At 31.2% G+C, this 22,779-nt stretch overlaps 1 protein-coding gene across 1 annotated transcript in view; it reads left to right on the forward strand.

Moving 5' to 3' along the window:
- LOC129223762 (fatty acid synthase-like) overlaps positions 1 to 22,779 on the forward strand; it is an 88,383-nt gene that overhangs the window by 31,133 nt on the left and 34,471 nt on the right. Inside the window, exons 11-19 of the mRNA XM_054858121.1 lie at positions 135 to 439; positions 1,193 to 1,548; positions 2,968 to 3,216; positions 3,885 to 4,067; positions 6,001 to 7,168; positions 14,265 to 14,419; positions 15,493 to 15,690; positions 17,337 to 17,666; positions 20,477 to 20,596. Of these exons, the coding sequence (XP_054714096.1) occupies positions 135 to 439; positions 1,193 to 1,548; positions 2,968 to 3,216; positions 3,885 to 4,067; positions 6,001 to 7,168; positions 14,265 to 14,419; positions 15,493 to 15,690; positions 17,337 to 17,666; positions 20,477 to 20,596 (3,064 nt within the window). The remainder of the gene's footprint in view (positions 1 to 134; positions 440 to 1,192; positions 1,549 to 2,967; positions 3,217 to 3,884; positions 4,068 to 6,000; positions 7,169 to 14,264; positions 14,420 to 15,492; positions 15,691 to 17,336; positions 17,667 to 20,476; positions 20,597 to 22,779) is intronic.

Genomic DNA, 22,779 nt, shown 5'->3' on the forward strand with positions numbered 1-22,779 from the left:
AGTTTTTTTTTTGGTTTGAAAAAGTATTACTATTTAATCTAAACATTAATAAAGAATCCTTTACCTGGTCTGGTTTTGCTTTCAATATTATTTGAAAGAGTCATTAATTATTAAATGTAATGAATTTATTACAGCTCATTCCCAATCCTAAATCAAGAACTGAACATTGGGTAAGTTCTAGTTATCCTGAAGAAGAAATGGAAAAAGAGGCCTGCCAAATAGCTGGAGCTGAATATTTTGTTCATAATTTGATGTCTCCTGTTCTTTTCAATGAAGCTGTTAAAAAAATTCCATCAAATGCAATTACAATAGAAATTGGGCCTCATTTCCTGCTGCAATCTATACTTAAGAGAGTCATTGGTGCAGATGCTTCATACATAGGCCTTATGAAACGGAATGATGATAACAATATAAAGTTTTTAATGCAGTCACTCGGAAAGTAAGTACACTTAAATTCAATATTCCCTGCCTAGAAAAATAATGATAAACTGCATCGTCCATTGTTTTATGAAATGTGTATTTAAATTACCATTGGGTTACGATTTTGATGAAGAGATCATTATACTGCCATACTGCAGGGGTTCTCAACCTGAGTGGTGAGCCTCCTAGGGATTCGTAGAAGAATTTCAAGAGGACGTGAATGTATTCTGAAATTATGGTAAAAAAGTAAAACTAACGACAAATGACTCAATTTTGAGGTCACATGTATGTATTTTTGGCAATATCACCTTTTTTGAAGTTTTCATCCATATATCAATGGGTATCTGTTTTTGAAGAATTAGCAGGCATAAAGTCAAAATATCGAGCAAGGATGGACCTTAAAATTGACTGGCGGTACCCTCTATCACAATTGACTACCTAATGTTTAAAAACTTGTCAAGAGCAAATGATGGCAGTCTTTTGATTGATGTTGTGAAAATGACTGGTATAACATGCCAACCTCACCTAGGTCCTAAATTGTTAGAAATTTATCTGCCTTTAGTTCTTTGATTTCATAGGATCTAATATGAACATGTTCAAAATAACATTATGTTTAATAATATCAAATTTTGTTTACATTTTCCCACCTATTTTGTTTTTTCACGTCACATTAAATCAGGACTCTAATGTATTTTTATATGTGTGTGTTCTGTCAAATTTTTCTTACCATACAATTACTGTTAACTGTTCGTTAAATATAATTCTGTTTTAGGCTATATGTTGAAGGATTGGATCCTAAAATTGAGAAACTATACCCTGCAGTAAAATTCCCTGTTCCTAGGAACATACCGATGATTTCTGATTTGATAAAATGGAATTACTCTCAGAAATGGTACATACCTAAGTGGACTGCAAAAACAAGTGAATATTCACAAAGTTTTGACCTTGAAGGAGCAGATAATTACTTGATAGATCATTGCATAAATGGAAAATCTCTATTTCCGGCCACAGGGTATGTGGTTCTTGCATGGCAAGCATTGGCTAGCAAGCTGAATCGGCCATTTGCCGAAGTTCCTTTTGTCATTGAGAACTTTAAAATACACAGAGCTACTATATTGAACCAATCAAGTAAGTTTTTAAAATTACATCAAAATGTATGCATGTGTTTAAAGTCGATTGCTTTTCTACCATTTAAGAATGCCGTTTGGGAGCTTTGAATAGTCATTGGGTGCTTAAGAAAAGCAAAAACCTGCATTGAAAAATAAAAAAAAATCCTTGTAGTTCTAATTTTCTCCTTGTGTTTGTTGCTCTCTCAGGTTAATATTTTATTATTATTATTATTCAAATAAAAATAGTCCGTATTTTTTTCTCTTAGAATTAAATTTTCTTGTGAGTACTGATAGTAATTTTTGTAATACATTTTGAAGGAATAAAAGATTTTTCCACCCTTGGGGGAAGGGGCCACCACCCTCAGAGCCATTGGTTTCCTCATCCGTTTTTAATTCTAATGGCCGATTTGCTTAATTTTGTACTTTTAGTCCAATAGATATTCGCAACTCTTGGCATTCCCAAGCTGGCACTTTAAACTATTTTTTAAGTAATTTTTAAAAAGAAATAACTTTTTATGTATTTACTCATAAAGTGTTTCTCTGGTGCTAAAGTTCTGAAAAGAATTCTGCTTTTTTGCCTTAGTGGTTTAAAGGGCAGTCTGATTGGATACTCATCTTGACATTTCCTTAAGCTATTACAATGGACTCGCTCTATTCTGAACACCCATGGGACCAAACAAAAGTGTTCAGATTATAGGGATGTTCATCATAGAGGGGGATTGGATAATGCATGCATATGTATTCTATTGCATAAATGTACTATGTTCAGTACTTTGTCTAGTGAGCTATACCAGTACTGAGATAGAGATGCTGAATTTAGGACCTAAACTCTTGCATTTCTTTTTTTTAATTTAAAAAGTTTTACTTGAAATTCAGCAATAAAATATTACACTACAGCTGTCGGTACAGTAATTGAAAAAAAAGAGTAACTTTTAATCTGCTAGAATAATTATTTACAAAAAAACAGCTGAGGAAATTAAATGTAAGTCTAAAAATAATAGGGAGTGTCTTGGACTCTAGCTGAAAAAAAGTTTTTTTGAACAACTCTAGTGTTCATATTATAGGGTGTTCAGGTGTTTTGCCGGGACCATCAAAATGTATTCAGAATATCAGAGTGTTCACGTTAGGGGGGGGGAGGGTTCAGATAGAGAGAGTCCACTGCATTGTGGAGAAGCATTCGTCTGAAAATTAGTAACAGTGGCAGAATTAAAACTGAAAGACTTTAAGCACATTAAATGAATTTGTCTTACTGTAGACATTACTTGGGAAATTTGACAAAGCTTAATAGTTTTTGTTGTGTATATAAATTAATCTGTTTGTGTTGCTTAGAAGTGATATTTCTCATCATTTTCTAACATCTTGTATTTTGAAACTCCTCGATTTTTTCAAAAAAATGCTACCTTTCATGGAATCTAACTGATATTTTCTGTCATTCTAGAAAAAGTAACATTTCGTGTAACGATATTGGAAGCGTCTGGAGACTTTGAAATAATTGAAGGGAATTCCATCGTTTCAAGTGGTAAAATTTACCAGCCAAAAAGTATTTCCTTCGACGATCCGGAACCTCTTTTTAAGTGCAGAGATTTTGCTTCCTTGATATCTGGAGAAGATGTATATAATGAACTAAAAATATATGGATATCAGTATGGACCTTGTTTCAGAGAGCTTGTGGAAATGAATATTGATGGTAAATACTTAACTCTTTTGTGTTCAAATGCCCTCCTTATTCAATGTTTGAATTGCAATTTTTCTAATGAGATAAAGTTTTAAAATCTATACTTTGTTGCATATAAATTTTCAGCTATAATCAAAAGTTATGAAACTCATGAAATCCAAAAACATTTATAAATTGTTATTGACTCCCGCCCCCCAAAAAAATGTTTGTACTATTTTTCCAAACTAATAATTCGCTTTGCTGTAATAAGGATGTTTCTATCCCTTATTCAGATATATCCAGACTGAGTGTTAGAATTTTTACACAGCGGAAACACACCAGTAAAAATTCTTGAAATTTTATTGACATTTTCCAAACTAATAATTATTCATTTTGCTATAACGAGGATGTTTTTATCCCTCATTCAGATATAACCAGAATGAGTGGTAGAGTTTTTACATTATGGAAACACTCCAGTAAAAATTCTCAAGTTTAGTGGGCGTACAAAGGTAAAGGGTTGATTACATCTAAGTTTGTACTAACAATGTATTTTCTTTTTGGTATATTAATTTTCATTAATTTATTTCTAAAACTTTTTTAAAAGTAAGATTTAGAACTTATTTCAAAAATATAACTTAATGATATTGTATGAATTTTTAAATGCTTAGTTTTGAATAATATTTTTTTTTCTCTCTATTTAGCAACTGAAGGTCTTGTATCTTGGAATGAACGATGGATTCCTTTTCTTGATGCACTTCTTTTATTTTTTGGGCTTGTCAACGAAAGCAGATTCTTTCCATTGCCAACCGGAGCTTTATCTTTCAAAATTGATCCAAAAGTTTTGAGGGAACATTTAACAAATCCTAAAGACTCAGATGTCAGAGGTAAATTTTTGCTGTACATTTGGTAGAAAATATGCTAGATGCCTTTCTTGAATGACTGTAAAAAGAAAAATTTATGGTGAGAAGTAAAGCTGATTGAAAATTGAAGCTTATGCTTTCTTCAGCTGTTTTTTCGTATTGGCTGGTCCAACACATATTTTTATTTTACTTTCAACTCTTAATAAGGATTACTCTTAGTTGAACTTAGTTTTTAGTGTTAATTAGTATTAACTCTTATTTGTTTGCAAACAAGCTTTCAGGAAATTCATTTGGAATGAAAAACCAAGGAAATTTTTTTTCCAGAAAAATAAATATGGAAATACTTTTGTACAATACTGTTATGGGTAACTGCAAATTTTTCATTTTTTTTTTTTCATTTTTGCCATCTATTGTACCAACTTTTGTTGTACAAGTTTGCTTGTTTGTTTCTGCTGAAAATAAAACACAAAAAAAAAAAAATCAAATTTCAATACTTTCTTGTTGTTATATGGTATCCAAAACGCATTTCTTTTCAAATATCTCAAAAATTCATTTGTGCAGATGCTGCCCTTACCTTCCCATGGCAGAATAATACAATGCAAAGACAAATTCTGCCGTGGGTCATATCTTTAATCCTGTCATTAAAAAAAATTCTTGTGCTGGCTTAGGTGAAGATTATAATACTTAATACACATTATTTAAAAAAAATTATAAAATGCTTACACAAGTATAATAAAATTATGGCAAACCAGAGGGCCATTGTCTTTTGCTCCCTCTTTGCAAATGACAGGGTAATAAAAGTTAATGTGTGGCGTTGTTTAGGAATAACACTAGGCTATATCCCGGCGGAAGCCGGCCGCCCGGCTTTGCATGGTCTGCCTCGAAAATAAAAATTATGTCAAGCAACGCATGTTCAACACTCACTCTTGAACAAAAGAAATATTAGTAAAATTTTGCGACAGATTACGGAAAAATAACCAAAAAGTAAACATTTTAAATCCCTCGATTACAGGAAAAGCCTTTGAAACAAAACCCAGAATTTTATTTGTTAATATTCAAGAAAAAAAAAAGATAACAGATCTTTTGTCTCAATGATTTTCTTTACGCTACAAATTTTAATAAAAGCATTGTTGCAGAAAGTTGAGACGAAGCACATAATTATAGTTTGAATGGAAGAAAGCCTTCCAAAAATAGAGATTTTATGTCTAAATCTAAGTATTATAACTAATAGTTTTTAATTGCTATCTCTGCTAATTATTATCAGAAGATTATGTTAAATAGCCGAACGTAAAGAAGGGAAAATTACGAACCTATAGATACCTGGTTTGATGGTCAGTTCACTGGCATTCAGGAGAAGTAACTGGGACATAGACACATAGATAGGTACATACGTAGCTACGCTCAGCTTTTAATAATATAAGATAGAGTGTTATTTTAATATAATTTTGATATCAAAGGAGAATGCTCATGTAGCTTTCTGACTTTTTGAGTCTGGTGAAGAAGAAACTGAAGATCCTCTGAAACAATTATTTGCTTTCTTGCAAAAAATGTAATTATACATTACCCACATTGGTTTGCTTTGTTTATTTATTTACTTTCAAATTTTTATTTGAGCATATTTAATATCAGGATCATATCACTCAGCAGAAAAATAGTATGCTTTCAAAATACTCAATTTTTTTTTATTACTTTGAGAACATATAATTTCTGTTTTTTAAACAATTCCTTTTGACTTTTTGTGTTTCGCTTTTTGTTTGAAATTAGTTTCAGTCTATACTTATTATTTTAATGTGAAGAAAAATATTGATTGCTGTCCTTTCTATGTAGAAAATTTTAAGACTTGGGGTTATGATGTCTTTATTCTAAATGGGTTTGGTTTGTCACCTAATCTTGAAATGATACTGTTATGATTATGGAGCACTAAATACTACATTTTTCTTTCTGTTTCTCTTTATAGGATTTCCAGTCAATTTCAATCAATTCAGTAAAAGATGCCGCTCTTCAGGCATTGAAATTACAGAGTTGAATGTAGATCCTGCTCCTCAACATTCATCTTCTGAAAATTTACCAACTTTTGAAAAATATACATTTATTCCATACATAAATCCCCCCACATTTTACTGTTTACAGGATAAACAGTTACAATACATGAATATCTGCAACTCTATTATGAAAAAAATAGCAAACATAACAGGCAAAAAGGTGCAATTGCCTCAAACTTTTTTCGATAAAGAAAGTGATGTTGATGAGAATGAGCTAGCAACAGAACAAAGTTTGTTACATACTCTTCGCCAAGTTTCAAAGTTAAATTTTCAAAATAGTCCAATGAAGAATTTGAAAGAACTATTCTATCGATACGTGAAAAATCTTGGATGTGATCCGTTGAATTATGTTTTATTAAATGATGAGTGTCTCAGAGTTATTTTTGATATAATTTCAGAAAATAGCATAAAAAAGCTCAATATTTTAGAAATACATGAAGGCTTTTCACCAGTTTTGCCTCATCTTTCTGAATCAGTTCAGAAGTATTTAGATTTAAAATTTAAAAATAAAACATTAGTGTCTTCTGATGAAAGTATAGGAGAAAAACTTGAACCTTATGACATAAAAGTGAAGCCATTTTCAGACCTCATTTCTATTGCTGAAGATAAAAACCAAAATATTGTGATTAGCTCATTCTTTTGTGGTTCTGTAACCGATCTGCGGAATCAGCTGAAATTGTTGGTTTCTTTAATTGATGAAGATGGATTTATTATAATGTTCGTCAAGAACCAACTATTAGCTGCTGAGTCTTTCTTGTGTTCACTTTGCAATGAAGACATTCCAGTTCAACCAGCATCAACGGTTGAAAATATTTTTACGCTGGAAGATTTAGTTGTTATCAGTAAAATTGCAGATACTCTTGGCTGTTCTTTATATTTGTTACGTCCATCAGTTTCACCAAAGTCGAGTAAAGTAATCCATGTTTTAGAAGATAATAAAAATCAATGGCTTAGTGAGTTACAGTCTGCTCTGCAGGATAAAACATATGACAGGGTATGGCTGGTCTCTGAAGATTTTCCAGATAATGGAATCATTGGAATGGCTAAGTGTTTAAGGCAAGAACCAAATGGTGACAAAATTAGGTAACTTATGGCATTTATTTTTTGTTTTTGTATATTTTCATGAGAAAATATGTTTAGATATTGTTGAACTTAAATATTTTTTTTTTTTTTTTTTGCAATTTACTGAACAAACAAAAATTTCCCACAAATGTAGATAAATCTTCTTTCAATACATATAGCATTTCCCCCTATTTTTTCTCTCTGAGGATTTTCAAAAATAACCAAGAAAATATGGTTTATGAAAATAGTGTGTCATTTAATCAAAGTGATTATACAATGTATGCACAAGTGATAATAACATATGATGCAATGCAGTACAAGTGCTACTTAATGTATTTACATTTTTAAACAAAAATTAACTCTCATTGTTTACTGAACATGAAAGAAAAACAAAAAATGTTTAGAAAACTGGATATAATGTGTGAGGAACAGCAATTTAACGAAGAAAAAGAATGAACTTCTGAAGAATACACCTGTCACACAAAGAAAGCTGAATTAATTTCTGTAAGGAAAAACTAACTCATTTTTAAAAACAAAAATCTCCCCCCCCCCCAAAAAAAAAAAAAAAAAAAAAAAACTCCACTGATTTTTGGCTAAGTGGGCTTGAAAATTCTTTTTCTACCTACCAAGTTCTTCATTTATTTCAGTATTAAAAGTTGAGCTTGATTACTTTCTGGCTGTGTTTCAAACCATCCAATTTTTTGCCTATTCCGACTTCCCATGTGGTGAAATCCGTACCATTTTGGATAGTAAATATAATATTCCACCTCTACTACATATGTACACACTTTCTTTTCTTTAATCATTGTATGTAATTATTTATCTCACAAAATGTATCTGTTCCTAAGCAGTTTATTAAAACGTCATGCGTTCAAATTTTCGACGTTCTACTGTACTTGGATGTGACATAACTACAAAACAATAAGAGATAAAAAGGTGAAACAAGTAGTATGTTAGGTAGACAAGTCTGGAATATTTATGCATTGGTTTTTAAAATAATTCAAATACTTCTTGAATGTCTTTTAAACAGTGTATGGAAGTGTGCTTTTTAAACAGAGGTCGAGTTATGCTACAAGAAGCAAAGGGATGTGGATGTTTTAAATTAAAGTCTTAAGTGAAATGTGTTTAACATTCAGATCCCAAGTAGATTTCCATTGAAAATATTTTTAATATCCTGCTGTATAGCAGTGACTATCAGGGCTACTACTACTATATCTTGCCCCATAGCAGAGAAGATGTTCTTTTGCCATTTGTACTGGTTATCTCCAAATTTTAATTTTTGGCACTTACATTCCTTTTCTTCTCACTGCCTCAAATCTCAGTGCACTGGGTTTAATATGCGCCCCTTTCACAGCAGTAGCATGATGCAATTGGAGGATCAAGTTTGCAGTCATTCCCAGCCATGAGCTGTTTCAGTAGGGACGAATGACCTCAAAATTTTACTATGGTTGCCACGCACCTGGAAGACATGGAAAACCTGGAATTGTCAGGGAAAATGAAAATCATCTAAAATGGTCAGAGAAATGTCAGGGAAAATCACAACTTATTGAATTTCTTGAAAATGTAAGGGAATCCCTTCCCAATTTTTTGATCTGATAGGTGAAACTGCTGCGCCATTTGGGCAAAAAAGCTGAAGTACTGTAAATGTTGCATTCCAGATATAACAAATTTACCTAATAGGCGAGAGAAAGAAAATTCAAGCTCATTTTTGAAGACTGAATGTAATAAGGTTACAATAAAAAAAAGTAAAGAAATATCCATACGCAGACCCCGAAGAGTTCTATTTTTCATACTTTTTCCTACATTTTAGAGCTCTCTCCTTATTTTCCTACTTTTTCCTTTTTTTCCCTACTTTTTCTTTCTTTAGTATAGCACTTCTAATTGTGCATTTTTTCTTATTTTTACAATGCCCCACCGATAATTTTCTGCATGTTTCAATTTTAAAAAGCAAAAGAAACAAGCAAATCCTAAGTTCACTAACTACAGTAATTTCTGAAAGGAACACCGCGGCGTCTGCGTGTTTAAAAGTTAAATATTCGTAAGTGACTTTTTTGCCGTTGCGGCGTTTATTATCGAATTTTCTTTTTATCGCCCCGACTTCAGTCCTACTGTTTTAACGAAACAATAAAGAAATAGATACTGGCATATTCTGATGCATTTATATATTATTTACCCGTCAATTAGAAACTTTAATTAAAAGTAAACGGCAGACTGTTCAAAAAGTGAGAGAAAAGCCGAATTTCCTATTCGCCAATTTTTCGTACATATCATTACAAGTGAAATGGAGCTCTATTTAAACAGAAATGCAATGTAAAACAGTAAAGGGAACGTAAGGAAGCAAAAAAATGAAAAACCTGTACACTGTACATATTTTATTGATGTTATTACAAAATAAAAGCCACAGATAACAGAAGTTCGCAAAAATGGACCACTTCAAAAATAATCGCGGAAACTAACTTTTTTAATACGTAAATATGATTATTGTTCATTCTAAATCGGAAAAATGATTATAAATTTATAAAATTTAATTTGTTTCCTTGCAAAGAGTGTATTTGCAAAAAAAAAACAGCAAAACCTGTATGGTCAAAACGTTCCCGATTTTTGGAGAAAAATCGGAAATCTAAGTGCAAGATTCCGTTTTTATTTCTTCACATTTTTAAAAATTGGGGGATGGAGCCACAAGCAAATATGTACTGTTTTTTTTTAATGGGTATTTTCTACTCTGATATATCATCAATATCGAGGAGTTGCTCATCATTTTTATGTGCTGCGTTTATGGTAATGCGGCACTTCTGAACATTTAAAATTTTTTTGACAGACTCTTACTCTTTTAGGGGTGCGGCCATTATACCAATGCGATGTATCTACTGTAAGTTATTGTATTCAGGGCGCATGATCAAAGAGAGGGGGGGGGGGGGAAGAGATATATACAGGCATTTGTTGCCAGGTTCTCCCCCTCATTCTCAATTTTGTGAACAATTTCCGAATGAATATTTTTGTTGTATGGTGAAGAATGAGAGAAACTTCATGCCTTCCTTTTCACATGCACGGACAAACATTAGTAACCGATCTTTGCTTTTGATAAAAATCTTATGTTTACCATGCACGGATTTTTCCTTTTTTTCCGTGACAAAAATTTTGGAACAAGGAGATAAAAATTCATCAAACTAATAAAACAACATTCGTTTTTATTGCTTGATTAAAATTAAAACTGGCACGTCATTTTAATTTTCCCCCGGGGGTGACTAAGAAAGGATGTATACTGAATGCAAATTTTATCTGAAAACAACAAAAACCGCATAAACTTGTATAGTTAAGCATTAATTTTCCAAAGCCAGGGAGGGGAGAAATTGACCCCATTAACTCCCTTAAATGATGTCCCTGAAACAAAAATTTATGTTGAATGATAAAAATACATAACATAATACAAACTCTTTAGTTTACTTATTTCTTTATTTATTTAGTTTAATTATTTTACTATAAATTAGTGGTACCCGCACGGCTTTGCCCGCAGTAGAAAATTAAAAGGTCTTTTGGTTCGCCTGTATATTTACAAATAATGTATGATGAATTTCTCACCAATTGGCTTGTCCATATTACGGTTCCACGTTATGATAACTTGATAACTTACTCGTCCATATTATGATAAATTTGCTCGGGAAAATGTTCTTAAAATTGGAATAGAAGAACAAAATCAAATTTTCGAAAAACCGCTTCGAGGTGCATACCCCCATGCTACAAACTAATTTTGTGCCAAATTTCATAAAAATTGGCTGAACGGTCTAGGCGCTATGTGCGTCACAGAGATCCAGATATGCAGACAGAGATCCAAATATCCAGGACAGAGATCCAGACAGAGACTTTCAGCTTTATTATTAGTAAAGATTTTTATGTCCCATATTTAAGAACAAATTTATTTTAGTTCTGCATTTTCAGTGTTTTTCCTTTTTTTTTTTTCAAATTCAAACATCTGCCCCTGTTTACGCAAGAGCGCATGTCAGCTGCTGATTATTTTTAACTAAAACTAATTTAAAATTTGCTTTGCTTTTTTTATCATAAGTTTATGACAACAGAAGCTGAAAGTGTAAGTATTTTCAAATGATAAATGATGCTCTCGAAGGAATGTTTTCGTTTTTGACAAAACAAATCTTTCACAAAAATCGTTTTATTGCACCAAAATATGAAATTTATTATTATTATTATTATTTTGCAATCGCTATATTGTATTTTATTCTCTCACACTTCAAATATTTATTACTGTGTTGTTGAAAAGTGTTTCTTTGTTTGGATTTTATTTTCATGTTTTTGTAATTAATATTGTTAAGAGTTCAGCCACTTCAAGAAATTCTTTAATGACAACACAATTTTTGAAAAAACACAGGAAATTTATTTACAACTATGTGCAAGAAATATCCTTAGCAACCATAACATTAATCATAGTAATTAGGCAAATATCAATTAACACTGTAAACTCAAAGATCCCACACGTATTCACATTAAAATACGCAAAAGCACAGCGCAAATGTTAATACACACTTCCATCCGACCTGAAAACGAGACTCCGCAGTTAGAAAACAAACAGACTCCCTCATTCACAAGACGCCCAGCGTTTTATATCGAGCGAAACAATTCTAGAAAATCCTACAAAGTTCTACAAATTTCTCATATTTTCTTCTTATTCCATTCACAAATCTTATCGTTCAGAAATGGGGGACCGTATACTTCATACGAATATAAGGGGGTTGTATATTCATTGCAAGAAACTATTTACAGCTTAAGTTACTACAATAATTTTAGATGAAGAATAATGGAATAAACGCCAAATTTAGCCAGATTACAGCAAATTAATCATAAAAATAATTTACAGATACTAAAGAATAACTATTTACAGATTTTGTAACAATATGTTTGTTTCCAGCAGTTCATACTGATGATTGTCAGCTTGTTTCTTTCGTTTTGTTTTTGCGACTCGGTCTTTCATTAAATCCGCTTAATACTTCAAAAGTACAGTTAGTTTATTTTTGGGACAGTTTTAAATCAGAAATACTGTTAGTTTATTTTACATTAGAAATAAAATTAAGCTAAATTTGTTTCCTCTTGACGTGTGTGTAGTCCTATCTCTTCCTATTTTTTCCTACTTTTTTAAGTGATTTTTTCCCTACTTTTCCTACTTTTTTAATTTTTGATTCCTTATTTCCTACTTTTTTCCACCAAAAAACCACTTTGGGGTCTGCATATGAAAATAATTACGTTCTCATTTGTATCATTACATTTTATTTTGCTTCTTTTGAAGGAAAAAAAATCCAAACCATGCTCAGCTAGAAATTAGTAGTATTTTCCGCAATGCATCAGTGGCCTTATTAGTATTTTAAGGACCATTCTGCATCCTTTTTTTTTTCATAAAGTGAATGATGTTCATAAAAATTTAAAGCCTCAAAATTTTTTCTTTTATAGGTTAAAACATTTTTGAAAACATGCCAACATTGAAACTGTTTCATTGCCCAAAATTACTTAGTGTGTTTGAGATTTTAGTCTTTTTGTAATCAATGTAATTAAATTTTTAGTTTGTCTTAACTTAACCCAACTATAGATTACAATTATTGATAATTTTTTAAGCATTATTTGGTTCATAAAGTAGATTTACTTACTTTAAAGTGATTTAAAGTTGCAGTGATTTTTAACAACTCAAGTGGGCATTCATTAACCTGGAATTTTTCTAAAAGCGACTGGAGAACTTGGAAATGTCAGGGAATTTCATTCTTGAACTTTTGTGGCAACCCTGTTTACCTTTCAATGGCATCATGTAACTGCTGTAAATGGAGGTCATAAGAAACTCATTGCAATGAGATTTGACCTCTGTTCAATAAGCACTTATTGAACACTTATTGAAATACACTGTTGACTAAAAAATATTACAACATCAGAACAATTTCAAGCTCAAAAGGTTAAAGTTACTGGAATTTTCATTCTGCAGTTCTCAAATTTTTGTTTCAAAAGTTTATGAAATATTATGGGCTGCCACCATGTATTTTCCACAACACAGTTGTTTACTTTCAACTCTCATACTATACAAGATGAGGAAATTTGTTTTTGTTTTAGTTGTTTCTTTGCAGCATTTTATATTTTCCTTTATTAAAGAGGATTTTATGTAGTTTATCGAAGATGTTTGTAAGTAAAAAAATATAAAATGTTTACTAGAAAGTAGAATGTGTGACATTAAAAAAAAAAAAAAAAAAATCCACCCTTTTAGAGTTCTGTAGAACATTGGTTTGGATTATTTGTAATTCATGAAGTTTTAACTTGTTTGAGTTTCAACATGCAAATATAGTTGGGGACAAACCAAACCGGGCAGCATTGTGAAAGCTCCACTGATCCTAATCACAGCATTATAACGCTGCCTTGTAAGGTTTGTCCTAACTATAGTTAGATTAATTCAACAGATTTATTATGATAAGGCATAAGTGCTGTCTGACCACCATGGCCATGAAATTGACAAGCAACCAGTTAATATTATCCTGTCTGAATGAGTAGGAAAAGTTTTGATACATGTGTTTTGCTCATTTCAGAGTGAATGCTTAATTTAGAGACAAACATGCATCTATAACGGCAAACTGGCATCACTAAACAACTAATGAATGTGACTGATTCGACCTATAAACTGGATGTTTGCCCTTCCATCTCATCTGTGGTGAAACAGTAACCAGCTTATATCATTTTACCAATTGTTTCAATTGTGCTGGCAGGTGCAGAAGTATGAAGTGAATAGTGAAAAGGGGGGCACTTAAAACGAGCGCAAGCACTGAGACCTCTGGTCTATTGTACTACAAAGTGTGTAAATTGTACAGGTGCAGAAGTAACCCTTAAAAGTTTGAATAAATAGACTCATTAAAATTATGTTGTTCTAAATTTTCACGCGTCAGTGTGTTTTCTTTCATTAGATGGTTAAGTTTTGTGAAGTCAAAGTATTACACTTAAAAGAACCTCTCTCCTCCCCCCCCCCTATATTTTTGATGGTTTTTGAAGCTAGTGTGGTAATCTTTAGATTTGTACTTGAACATTAAATTTTGCTTTATATTTCTTTTATTAATCTCTGTTTTCTCCCCAATATCAAATTCAGGTGTCTCTTCAGAACTGATCCAATTTCTAAAACAAAATTACCTGCATTTAGCTTAGAAGAACCATTCTACAATGAAATTTTAAAGAAAAATTTGTTGATGAATGTTTGGAAAGACAATTGCTGGGGTTCTTTCAGGCATATCAAAATAAATAAAGGTAAAGACTTTATACCACCTACATATATAGTCAATTCTTGATAATTCAAATATTACTATAGCTCAAATTTTTTATCCGATCCCAATCCCTTTGTCTTCAATTTCATATTCATTATCCTCCATATCATAAAATTTACTTTTCTTATCAGTTTTTTTTCCTTAAAACATTACTTAATATTTGATAGTTAAACTTTCAAGTAAAAATCTGAAAATTATTTATACTTCTCTACTACTTCATGCACAAAAAATCTGAAATTTAAACATCTGTTGAAGCAGTGTGCAGTAAAAGGGTATCACCTATGGTTTCTCTTGCTGTATTGTTTGCACTTTTTTGCATGTGTAAAGAGTCAGTAAGGAGTTGTATCTGAAAGTTTGGCTTCTTCAATGAGACACGACAGTAAGACTGATTATTAAATTTGAAGAAGGAAATTTTAAAGATGTTGTAAAAGAGGATTGTTATTTATCTGACTTAATAAAATTTTATTCAAACATCGAGGCTTACCAGGTAGAGTTTATGTAAACCATGGAAGAAAATGAATGTGTTGCTGAAGAAAAACTAGGTATTTAAAAAATCTTCAATATTTACTGTTTCACGAATCACAAAACTGTTTGCTGCAACTTAAAATGACAGATTCATCAATACAAGAATGAAACATAAATAAAAGGAGAGATTTATTTTGAATTTTGATTTTTGTTCTGAATGTTTTAATTTAAACAGAGTATATTTTCATTTATTAACATAATTTATACATTCTGTAATTTTAATAGTTACATCAATATTAATTAAAATTTTCTTGATTTTCATTTATAAAATGTTGTTGGAAGTCGAAATTAGTAATAAGTCGAAGTTTATTTGGTCCTGCCACATTCGAGTTATCAAGAATTGATTGAATATCTATAAATATATGAAAACATTTTAAGTTTACATTTTCTCTGTTTGAGATATGGAGAAGCACATATGTGACTTATATAACTTACTTAGTTCTTATTAGAGATCACAATTTTTATCCTTTGAATTATTTATGACTTTTTCAATCAAAGGTTTGTTCAAACATTTTTTCTTCATTTTTGCAGACAAACACATGCGAAAAGTTGACCACAGTTTTATTAACTGTACCAAATATGGAGACTTGTCTTCCTTCCAATGGATAGAATCTGCTGTGAAATATATCTCACCTCCTGAGTCTTCTTTGGTACACATATACTATTCTGCTATCAATTTTAAGGATGTTATGTTAGCCACTGGAAAACTATCAATTGGAACTTCTAAAGGTATTTCGTTGAATTTTTTCAAATCAATATTTACTCCCTACAGAATGAATGCTATCAAAATGATCCAAAAGTACTTCATATTTTCAATAGATATTAATAGTTCATTCTGAAAAAAAATATTTTTGCTTCTAAAATGTAACTAAAATATTACAGCCAGAAATCTTGTATTGGAATTGTCAGAATTTTGACAAGTCAAGGTTATCAGCCCTCGATGAAAACAACGATCAAACAAGTCTTAGGCACTAAAAAAAAAAAAAACAATAATTAACATCATGTTTCTTTCAATAACATTTTATTATTGTTTGAATGATATTTGCCGGCCAAAAAATATTTTCAAAGAAAAAACTTACTACACAAACATAACTATAAACAAAAAACTTAACGGACACTTGATAAAACACACTTTCTTCTTATTATTTTTTTAAATTGGCAAAATAATATTTGTTTTCATGGTAAATTGCAACTATTCATTTTTTAAAAGCATTGAAATGTTTGCAAAATAAACCAAAAAAAAAAAAAAATAACTATGACTATATTCTATTTAGAGGAAGAACAATCATGTGTCTATCCATCTAGGGGGGGGGGATCAAAACCATCTAATAAACCAAAATAAAAATTTACAACAAGGAAAAAAGTCTTGTTGTTCAAGAGTGATGCTGTGAAGATAAACATTTTTTCAAGCTGGTAATATGAGGAAAATATATTCCATTACATTTGCTGCAGAGTAAAATGTCAAATGCAAACAATGATAATTTAAAATTGATAACTTAATCTAAAACAAGCATTTTTTTTCCTATTATATTCTGATCTGTTGTGTAATATTTTTCGTTTACTATGAGCTGGGAATAACTCATGCAGAAAATTTCAAACTGTAGCTGATCACACTTTAAGGGACAGCAAAAACATGGCTGCTTGCTATTTTCTTCTGCAAGTTTAGGACTATCTTGCAAAATCTCTCCCCTCCCCCCAATTTATGAGTTCCCATAGATATTTAAATGCAGAGAGATACAGGAAAATTTATAAATCTCATTAAGAGTTTATGGCAAATGGCACTTAACTTTCAAAACCACAAGTGTGATTTTTTTTTTTTACAAAAATTTTTGAAAAAGGAAAAGCTGTTTATCTTGATTGTTAAAAAAGTGGTCTGCAAATGAATCCTTCCTGGAGCAAATTTCCGGATCTGGGACTGTATTTATATACTCAAAATGTATCTATTCATAACACCATTCAGTAACTTATTATGAATATATTGTATAAAATTATGGACAGCTGACGACTCTTAAATGCTAGTCTTAAATTATTATTCCCACCTTCCATTTATTACTGAAAATAAAAGCACTGCTTTGCTTGCCGATTTATTATGTTTTTTAAAAGAATTATGTATCATGTGCACATTTCTTTTAAAAAATTAGTAGTGAAAAATATTTGACAGATTAATATATTATCCTTCAATACAGAAGCAAATGTATAGGTTTAACTATTTAAACTTATTTTACTATATTTTTTATTACAAAACTGCATTTTTGATTGTGTTTTGCATTTTTCACAGAGACATTGGTTTTCAGTGTCTACAGAAATGTGGTATTTCTTGGTGCTTATGCTCAAAAATTACATTTTAATTGATTTTGCGTTTAACTTTTGCTTAGATGTTTTGGAAGATGATGAATGTGTTTTGGGTTTTGAACTGTCTGGGCGAAACTCTTCTGGCAAAAGAGTTGCTGGAATTTGTGGCTCCAGAGGCATGGCTACAGCAACTACTCTTCATCCTTTGCTAACTTTTGAAATTCCTGATCAGTGGACATTGGAGGAAGCAGCAACTGTACCAGTTGTTTATGCTACTTGCTTTTATGCCTTGTTTATCCGGGCCAAACTTCAACCCAGAGAAAGTATCTTAATCCACTCAGGAACTGGTGGTATTGGCTTAGCTGCTATCAACATTGCATTAAGTTTGAATTGTGAAATTTTTGTTACTGTGGGTAGGTATTTTTTCTTGAATTATGTAATAAACTGTTGCAAAATAATTGCATTTAAACTTTGAAAAATATGGAGTATTTTATAGAGCCGAAAGAGTTTTTCAAGTCCAGTCCATGTTATACTTAAAGTCACAAGGCTCTCCTTATAAATGTGAAAAATTTTCTTTGTCCAGCGCTCTAGACCCAAAATTTTCTTTTTTGCAACAATGTTAGTTTTTACACTGACCTCTTTTTCTTACTCCAACAAAACTACTTCGCATCCGGTATACCTTAAGCTGCTGACTCCCGAAGTAGTGAACAAAATCCCTTCAAAGACACTGAAAATTGATGCAGATGGTAGCAAAGGCAAAAAGAACATTCTCGTATCAGAGTTTTATCAAGTTCGATAATAAATCAGTACAAATCAGCAAAAGAAACCCTCACTACTGTGCTGTCATCCATTCTGAAATGAACGCTACTGAAGAGGCTCTCAAATTCTGCAAATCTTCTAAACTAAATACTGATGTATGGATTAGGAGCAACAGCAAAAAGCTCCATTCAACATCTTGCTAACTGGTGGAAATATGGTGACTATACAACAGACAAATGGTCAAAAAGTTAAGTATTGTATGCTTATTAAAATAAAGGTTTCTTCTAATGGAAGAGTAACAAAATTGCAGACCAGCTGGCAAAAAAAAGACAGTTTAGAATCAAAACAGGCTTTAGATCCTTTTGATGCTCGTGAACTTACTGAGGATGCAGATGGATGCAGATGACTTTAATAAAGACATCTGCATCCTCTGACTGGGGAGCCGCTTCTCCCCTTAGCGAGTATGAATGCAAGAACTCAGGTACCATTTTAGTCAAACTCGGTTGCAGAAAAATATGCACTGCACTTTCCAGGTTAAGAAGTAGCCACCTACTTTAGGGGAAATTTGAAACAGGACATAGGATCTTACCTCCCTGCCCTAAATGCAGCTTGTCCCTTCATGTATTTTAGATTGCCTAGGAATCTGTAAAGATTACCTGTTTTAATGACCAAATTTACATCTTTTTTCTCTTTTTAATAATGGTTTCATGGACTTGATGTGATGATACTGCCTAACAAGTGACCCAAGCAATATGTTTGTCGAAATCTATTCGCTTTGTGATTGGTAGATAACGAGCCATGTGATCCTTTGCTGCTTGGCCAATGAAATTCATTTGCTCTTATTAGATATTATCGCCTGCTCTTTTTTTTACATGTATAAAAATAATGGAGGTTTTTTTGTTATTAATATTTTTAAATGATAAATCTTTACTGATTGATATTTTTTATTCTTTTTTTTTTCCGGTAATGTTTTCTGAATTAGATATTGCAAGTTAATATTTTATTCTTTAACTTCGAAATCAAAGCTAGTGTCGTTTTGATTCGTTAAGCATTTTTAAATTAGATGCATTTTTCTTTGAAAAAGGGAGTTTTGACAGACAGTTGTTATCAGGATTTTTTTCTTACTTCATGAAATATGCTTGAAGCTTAGGTAAAATTGAGCATTAATTAACATTTTATTTGAAGAAAGAGAATACAGTCGGACCCCGATTTAACGAACCTTTATTTAACAAATTTTGCGATTTAGTGAATTTTTCTTTTTCCCCAAGTAAAATGAAGGCAAAAACCTCTATTTAACAAATAATAAAACCCGAATTAAGAAATTATTTTAATAGCCAAAAAAAAAATAGTTTTTTATTAATTTGAGTTTGGAAATACTGGATTGTTTTCCAAATGATATATCCATCTTGTCCGAAGCAGGGAAAGACTTTTTTTTCTGGAATCAGCAATTTTTGACAGAAGGACAAGGGGGGGGGGGCTACAAATAAATAGCGATTATGATGCAGAAAGCGAAGATGAAACTCCCATTAAAACTTACTTTTTCTAATACTTTACATGTCCTGGAAACTAAAATCTTATCTCATGCAGCAGGCTGTATATGACACAGTCTTTTTTTTCTCTCCATAGAGTTGAAAGAGAACTATTTCAAGGTTAATTATCAAGCTAATTGTCAAACACCTATTACTCAGTACTTTAAAATTTCAAATTAACTAGTGTGTAATAAATCACGGAATGCTGAATAAAAAGTGTACACTTTCTAATTTTGGCTATTTTTATGCAATTGCTTATCAGATAAGAAAAGTGATTTTTTTTTTTTTTTTTTTTTTTGCATCCCAATATTAAGAATAACCCCGATTTAATGTATAAAAGTTTCAGTCCCTATAATTTCGTTAAATCGAGGTCAGACTGTATTTCTTTTTATTTTCGAGTGAAAAAAAATTCACATTTGCTCAAAGAGCTCCCCCCCCCCCCATTTTATAGTACAAGCACAATGGGCAGGCACAGCTATTTTTTTTTAATAAGAATATGTTTATACAATATAGCATGATGAGGGAGGAAGTAAAGTAGTGACACTTTGTAACCTAGAGGGGAAGAGAGTCAAATATGGTGAATAAAAAGTACATATTTTAACTTGTAATAAATACGGCAATGAAAGCGTGGTAAATGATGATGGCATTCAAATTGGACCTTGTGTGCAATTCCAGTTACAACTTCTGTTCAGTAAAGCAATCTCCTACGCAACTAATCATTGCTTCCTCCCATTCAAACAATTGCATGGTTTTATCTCTTATCTGAATGCAAATCTTTTATATGACTTTAAATGCACCAACACAGTATACTTGATTGAATTCTTTCAGTATTCAATGTAAACCTTTTTTTTTTCCTGGAGCTGTGGCAATATTCTGTTGTTACTTATTGCTGTTATGTGCATTTCATACCTAATTGCAATCTTTTCTTCAAACAGGTAATGAACAAAAGAAAAATTATCTCCAACAAATGTTTCCTCAAATAAAGTCGCAAAACATTGGCTGCTCTAGGAATACATCATTTAAGGATTTGATCATGCAAAATACCAAAGGAAAAGGTTGTTATCTAGTTTTTTGTTGAAAGAAGTATTATGTTAATTTATGAAAAGCAATTCTTTTTAATAAAATAATTATATTCCTGCTTTCTGAACAATTATTATACCTCTCAGTAATTCTAGCTCTATTAAAATTGAAGCACCTAGAAGCAAAGAGGCATAAGTAAAATTAAAAATTTAGAGGTAACGAGTATATCAATGGTAAAAGAAAATTTCATCTATCTCGAGGCAAGAGATGGTACTAGTAGCTCTGGTGTAGATATTGCTTTACTGCATTATTTAAAAAAACTTTTGAATTGCTGCCTACTTTATGTTTTCACATGTTTTTCTCAAAACTTTAAAATGTTCACTTACACCTCTTTGCTTCTTACTGCACTGTTTTGTGTTTTGAAAATAGAGAGGTGGATTTAGAAACATGGTCTAGATTGGTAGTCTTGAGAGATAGAGTATTGATTAAGTATTTCTTAAAATGCTTACAATTTTTAAAGCTTTCTATTTACACTAAATTTTTCTTCAGAATTTTCTTTGTTGGATACGAAATTAAAATTTCTTACAAATGCAAAAAAAAAAAAGCATTAATCACAACTATTTGCAGTTGCTCACTACCTTGCTAAAACTTGGCTGCAGGTACACCTTAGATGTTTATTTTCATGCAGCAATGCATGATATTAAGCTGCATATGGTCTGAAGGTTTAGATCAAAAACAGGCTGTCCCTGAAAAGTTGCATTGAAATGAGAACAATCGTGCTCAGAACTCTACATTAGAAAAAGAAAAACATTCTTAAACCTCACATTAAAACAAGAATATCAGTCTCTGAAATCCATAACAGTAATTAGGTAACAGTTTTCAAGTAAAGTCAATTGTCCTTTTAAAAAATTGTCTTCTGGAATAGGAAATAGTCCCCACCCCCCCAAAAAAACCCTTTCAAAATAACATCAAAAGTCTGTAAAAATCCCATCAAAATTGGAATAACTGACCTACAATGTACCCCTTTGAATAAGGACAATATTCCCAAAATGGTTCCATTGAATAAAGAGATCAGCCTCTCAAAATCCACATTGCATCTACAATTCTTAAATAATGTGAACAGTAAATCTAAAAGTTCTGATTAGTTAAGTTGAGGTTTAAATAAAATTTCATCAATCATTTGTGCTGCTCCAAATAATAAGTATTGCGTCTCGACAAAAAGAATGAAAAGGAGAAATTTTTAAATCAACACCCCCCCCCCCTGCCCCGTTTACGCCCAAGCAAAAATCATAACAGATAATTTTATTTGCATATTTCTTTATGTTAATTATCTAGCGAATAATGTAAGTATGATTTAAAAATCAGATATCAACTAAATGTTTCCCCAACATTGAACAAAAATAGAGCACTTCTATAACGTGATCAGTAAGTACAAATATGAACTTCAAATTTAACAGCACATATTACTGTATGTTACATGTTCATTGATAACCAAACTCTTTCTGACTGATATTCATTATCTTATTTTCATTTTTAAAACACATTCAATGTTTTACTAATTTCACATCTGAGGCAGTGAGAAGCAAAGAAATGTAAGTGCCGAAATTTGGAGATAACCAGTCAGAATTCGCTGATATATATCATGATATATATCACGATATATATCCGATATTTATTTTGAAAATATTATGATATTTTGATATTTTCGATATTTATTTTTTCAACTACGGTATTTTCAATATAAAAATTATTTCAATCATATTAATATTGTTCATTTACAATTCAAAATAACCAAAAAGTTATGTACTATATTTTTATGATGCATTAATCCATCATTAATGTAACAAAATAATATAATATTCCTTTTTTTTAATTCATTTTCATAAAAGTATTAGTAATGTAACAATTTTAATTCATATTACAAGCGCCTAATTAACTATTGAACTTTAGTCGGAAAAAAAGAAAGTGTCTTATGACTGTGCACTGACTAATACATATTTTTTATGTCTGAATCATGTAACTGTAAAAGTAGCTAACAGAAGAAAATTGAGTCAAACAGCTAATGCTAAATTAACTCGATTAAAATCAATAGAAATGTTAAATGAAATATTAGATATAAATGATGAATGAAACTGTAATTTTAAGTCTACATATTGTAAAAACAATATAAGAAAAAAAAAATAGTGATTTGAGGATGCATTTACTATTTTGAAGACTT

The sequence above is a fragment of the Uloborus diversus genome, chromosome 6 (genome assembly GCF_026930045.1).
Source record: "Uloborus diversus isolate 005 chromosome 6, Udiv.v.3.1, whole genome shotgun sequence".
NCBI classification, from domain to species: domain Eukaryota; kingdom Metazoa; phylum Arthropoda; class Arachnida; order Araneae; family Uloboridae; genus Uloborus; species Uloborus diversus.